The 4,278-nt window shown below is 38.6% G+C and overlaps 2 protein-coding genes across 2 annotated transcripts in view; one reads left to right on the top strand and one right to left on the bottom strand.

Annotated features, from left to right (window-relative positions):
- LOC108625960 (uncharacterized) overlaps positions 1-3,433 on the top strand; it is a gene marked incomplete at its 5' end in the record, with an annotated part of 4,206 nt that extends 773 nt beyond the window's left edge. The window contains 8 exons of the mRNA XM_018026323.1: positions 170-300; positions 372-507; positions 585-960; positions 1,033-1,568; positions 1,645-2,017; positions 2,232-2,557; positions 2,629-2,863; positions 2,930-3,433. Of these exons, the coding sequence (XP_017881812.1) occupies positions 170-300; positions 372-507; positions 585-960; positions 1,033-1,568; positions 1,645-2,017; positions 2,232-2,557; positions 2,629-2,863; positions 2,930-3,292 (2,476 nt within the window). The remainder of the gene's footprint in view (positions 1-169; positions 301-371; positions 508-584; positions 961-1,032; positions 1,569-1,644; positions 2,018-2,231; positions 2,558-2,628; positions 2,864-2,929) is intronic.
- Positions 3,434-3,540: 107 nt separating this feature from the next.
- On the bottom strand, positions 3,541-4,121 carry LOC108625975 (protein FAM177A1; the record flags this gene model as incomplete). Its single annotated transcript, XM_018026359.2, has 1 exon — positions 3,541-4,121. A coding segment is annotated over one exon (258 nt), but the record flags the coding sequence as incomplete, so codon positions are not given.
- Between the last annotated feature and the right edge of the window lie 157 nt (positions 4,122-4,278).

Raw genomic sequence — 4,278 nt, 5'->3', positions numbered from 1 at the left:
GTCAACATCAATAAAATGCCAAATAATCATATGTAACTCATTAAATGTCGAAATTAGAAGATAAATACACTATTTTTAATTACCGGAAATGCGTTTTTCTAAGGTACATAAACTTTTCGGATTGACTGTATAGCTAATACATCCTTAATGTATTATATGATCTGTGAAGAATAAACAGAGTGGTGCAGTTGCTGGATGCTGGATTGAACGTAAATTCGTGGGATTCCCATGGTAGCAAGAACACTCCTCTACATTGGGCGGCTTGTTACGGAAACAAGGATATCGTTGCATGTTTAATAGGTAATTTATTCTTTTTGCTACAATCCTTTGATATCGTATTCTAATTCTAATTATTCTAATTATTATTACAGAAAGAGGAGCTGATGTGAACGCTGTTAACGGTTGTGGTGCGACGCCGTTACACGATGCAGTAAATCGAGGGGATGTCGCTATCTGCCAAGAGTTGCTGCAAGCAGGCGCGAATTTTTTTATACGAGCGACTAAAGGGTACATATTAATTACTATATAAAATCTGACGACTTATGATTATATTATATGAATAATTAAATTATTGTTTCTTGTAGAACTTTTGCAGGGAAAACTCCATATGACCTTTCTAGGGGGAAGCAATCGTTGCATTGCTTCGTTCAAAGATTTCTGTCGAACTCTATCTCGAACGAGAGTGAAACGATGCACAGTCCGACGTTCGCCGACGGGAACTTCTGCCAGAAGAGCATCTCCAGCAACATGAGTCAGCTTTCTATCGAATCTACTAAATCGTTGGACCCTGTTTACGATGTACCGTTACGAGAATCGTCGGGTAAGGAGAGTCCAGCTAAGAACACAGAAAAGGAAGGGATTTATAGTTTGCTTTGGCCACAGCCGAAGACTGTCGTCGAGTTAAAGAATTTCTCTGCGCCTTTCATTGCCGGCAAGGAACTTTTTATATCCATAATACAAGTACGATCATAATTAATTAATACAAAATTTGTATAATGGAGAGAATGTTTCATTATTTTTATTTTCATTCAGGGCAGCGAGTCTATTCACAGAATATTAGACGTCTGGGAGATCAGCAGGACTCATTTACTGGAGTTAGGATACGACGTGAAGATCGGCGAAGTCCATCCTACTTCCGGAAAATTGCTGAACGATAACAGAATCGAATGTATAGTAAACAAGAAGTTATTCAACACTCCCGAAGGATATCAACTGCACATCTCGCAGAATACTATTAAAGTCGGTGCCGGCAGTTTAGCTGGTCTCCATTACGCGGTCTGCACCTTTGTACAAATATTAAGATTGACCAAAAGCCAGAATAGATCCGAGACCTGCGAGATTGAACCGGTTTTTATAAAAGACGAGCCGAGGTTCACCCATCGTGGAATATTGCTAGACATTTCGCCCAGAGGACGAATACCGACGCTGGAATATTTACTACATATGATCGATTTATGGTCGTCCTTTAAAATATCTTATTTGCATTTATATTCGAGGCTCACACCGAACTGCGACTGGCAGCTCTGCTATTCGAAATCAGAAATGGTTACTTTAGATCGTTACTGCAGGTGCGTTTATAATTCTATAACATGCAAAGTATTTATAAAAATAGGAGCATAAGCGAAGTTGTTGAATTTATTTCAGGGATCGACATTTGGATTTGGTTCCCACGTTGGACGTTGACTCGAACGTAGGTCAACACCACCTCTCGCAAATGTGGCCTATATTTCAGGAATTGCTCGCAGTCTTCCCGAGTCTCAGTTACGTCCACGTCGGTCCCAGACTGGCTAATCTGCTCGTACAGGCAGATAATTTTGACTTGAATCTATCGGTTAACGAAACCATCGAGACGGACATGTCCGAAGTGTTTAAGTCGTACTCCTGCCTCCAAGAACTGTGGCATATCTTAAATCTGTGCCCCAGCACGACTCTTTTACTATGTTCCAATGGACTGCATTCGAAGGCAGAGTTTCATAACGTGCCTAGCAATATTATCCTCGTCGAATACGGATTTCAGGTAGAAATTCAAACATAATTAATAATCAGATTTATAAGAAAATTCTATAAGGTAAAGGAAGTACTGGGACAAAATTTTGGAACCAGTACTTGGACAGTAATAAATAGTAGCAATTATTTACTGTCCAAGTTCAAAGAAAATATTCAAGTGTCCAGGTACTACCTCGTTTACCTTAATAAGTTATGAGATCTAATGAGACTGTTTCACGTTATAGGCTGATTACGATTTTTCTGAATGGACAGAAGCGTTTAGGATAGCAGGTGGTAACGTGTTGCCCAGTTCTGGAACGGCGAGTTATAATAGTTTAGCAGGATGTCCAGCGTCGACGTATGCAAATACGAAGAACGCGATAAAAACTTCCGTCGAACAAGATTCAGTGGGCGTAGTGGTGGCTCATTGGTCTGGCAGTCATCATCTCACCTCTCATACGTTTGCATGGATCGGATATTTGATAGCTGCAGGATTAGCGTGGAACCCAGCTAGTGAAATTGATATAAATACTGACGATAATTATGAAGGATCTGAAATATTTGGTTCGAGGTAATGTTTCGTCAAAAATCAATAATAAGAACGTGAAGACAATTATATTTAATAATCGTATTAACTTCCAGGCAAAAATGTATAACGAAATTATTAGACATTCACGTGTTCCAAGATTCGGACTACAAAATTGGCACGGCTATATTAGAATTAGGCCGTCTAGACACGCTCGTTCTTACTCTTAGTAAGAATCAAGGAACGAAGGACTTGCAACAGATTCCTGACAACCGAGGCTCGACGTTGTACAGATTATTAACAGACCCAGACAACGTGAATTTGGAGAACCTCTCAGCCGACCTCTTCGCGGTACGCAATAATAATAATAAAATAGAATACAAATTAGAGAAATGATGTTTCTAATTTATTTCACAGAAGGTGACGAAGCAGGTGAAACGAATTTCGCATTCGTTATACGAAAGCAGTTTGTCATCCAAGTTCGCATCGATGGAAATACAGGAACTACAATTGACTGCAGATTTAATGTTAACTGCGTGCAAAATCGGCAGAACGTTGATCGGCGTCGGTGTCAATCCTAACAGCAACATGGGCCTTGCGGTTATCAATCTAGGAATTTGCAATCTTCCACCTACGTTCAGAACCGACGTAGCGAATAAAATGCTGGCCCATATAGAACAGTACAAGGGCTCGTGGTTGCAAAGGCATTTACCTCAGGGCCTTCAAAGCTCTCTGCTCGTTCTCACTAGTGCTTTACATAGGTTCGTACCAGAAACCTGAGCTTCGAACACATAATAATTCGTATAAATATATAAAATGAATATTGCCAGTTCCTGCTGTGCTAAAAGCAATGCATCGACATAAGATTTCAGGCTTTGTTCAAATTCGATAAGAAATATTAGGCATTCCATTTAAAAAAAAGAAAACAGTGAGAAGAAAGTGAGTAGAAGACTGCATTTGCTTCTCGGAACCGTGCAAGTTTCGTTCGCAATATTTTTTCTAGCAGTTATTTAAAAGTTGAATAAGTATTATATTTATATAAGTCACAAGATTTATATATCGTAATTGGTATCACGTCTGTATAAAGTATTTTAATACTACGAGGTAATTTTTTTACCTTTCAGGTGGTTTACATTTGTATAACAATTTTTACATATTGAACAACCGATTTAATTTTAACTTGAAATGCAATAATTTGCGTTAACCGAATAAAGTATAGTTAAATATTTTTCTCTATCTTTTACACGATTAAAAACGTATAGAGAGGCCTACGATAGAACTGATATTTGTCGTGTATAATTAAATAAATAGTTGCAATTGTTAAAATATTTAACAGCACTGTTGATGGAGTTCAAGGTACGCCGTTTACGAGATTGTTCTTGTGACTCTCGTTCCATCCACCCATTTCTAAAGACTGTCTGCGAAGAGCTTCGTTCTCTAATGCTTGCAGTCTGTAGAACTCGTTGATCTCGAATTGGTATTTAGGTGTTGTTATACCGAAGAAACTCGCCAACCATTCACCCACGCAGTCGCAGCCATCCAACATTTTACCACCGAACCAAGTCGTCTGGTGCCAAGCCCAAGGTATCCAAGTCAGAGATTTCTGCAATTATTCGAATTTAATAGGAAATTTATAGCAAAGGAGGGCATTTATAGCGAGGAACTCTGAATAATCTTTAATTTCGTATCGTTCAAGGCCTGTTTTAACTCCCTTAACTCCTTTCATCGATAAATTATAGAGAAATCACTATTGATTATGTTAAAAA

The sequence above is a fragment of the Ceratina calcarata genome, unplaced genomic scaffold (assembly GCF_001652005.2).
Source record: "Ceratina calcarata isolate Rehan_Ccalc_2016 unplaced genomic scaffold, ASM165200v1 scaffold383.2, whole genome shotgun sequence".
Lineage (NCBI taxonomy): Eukaryota > Metazoa > Arthropoda > Insecta > Hymenoptera > Apidae > Ceratina > Ceratina calcarata.
The sequence above is the reverse complement of the archived record's forward strand: the minus strand, read 5'-3'. Positions and strand labels throughout refer to the sequence as shown.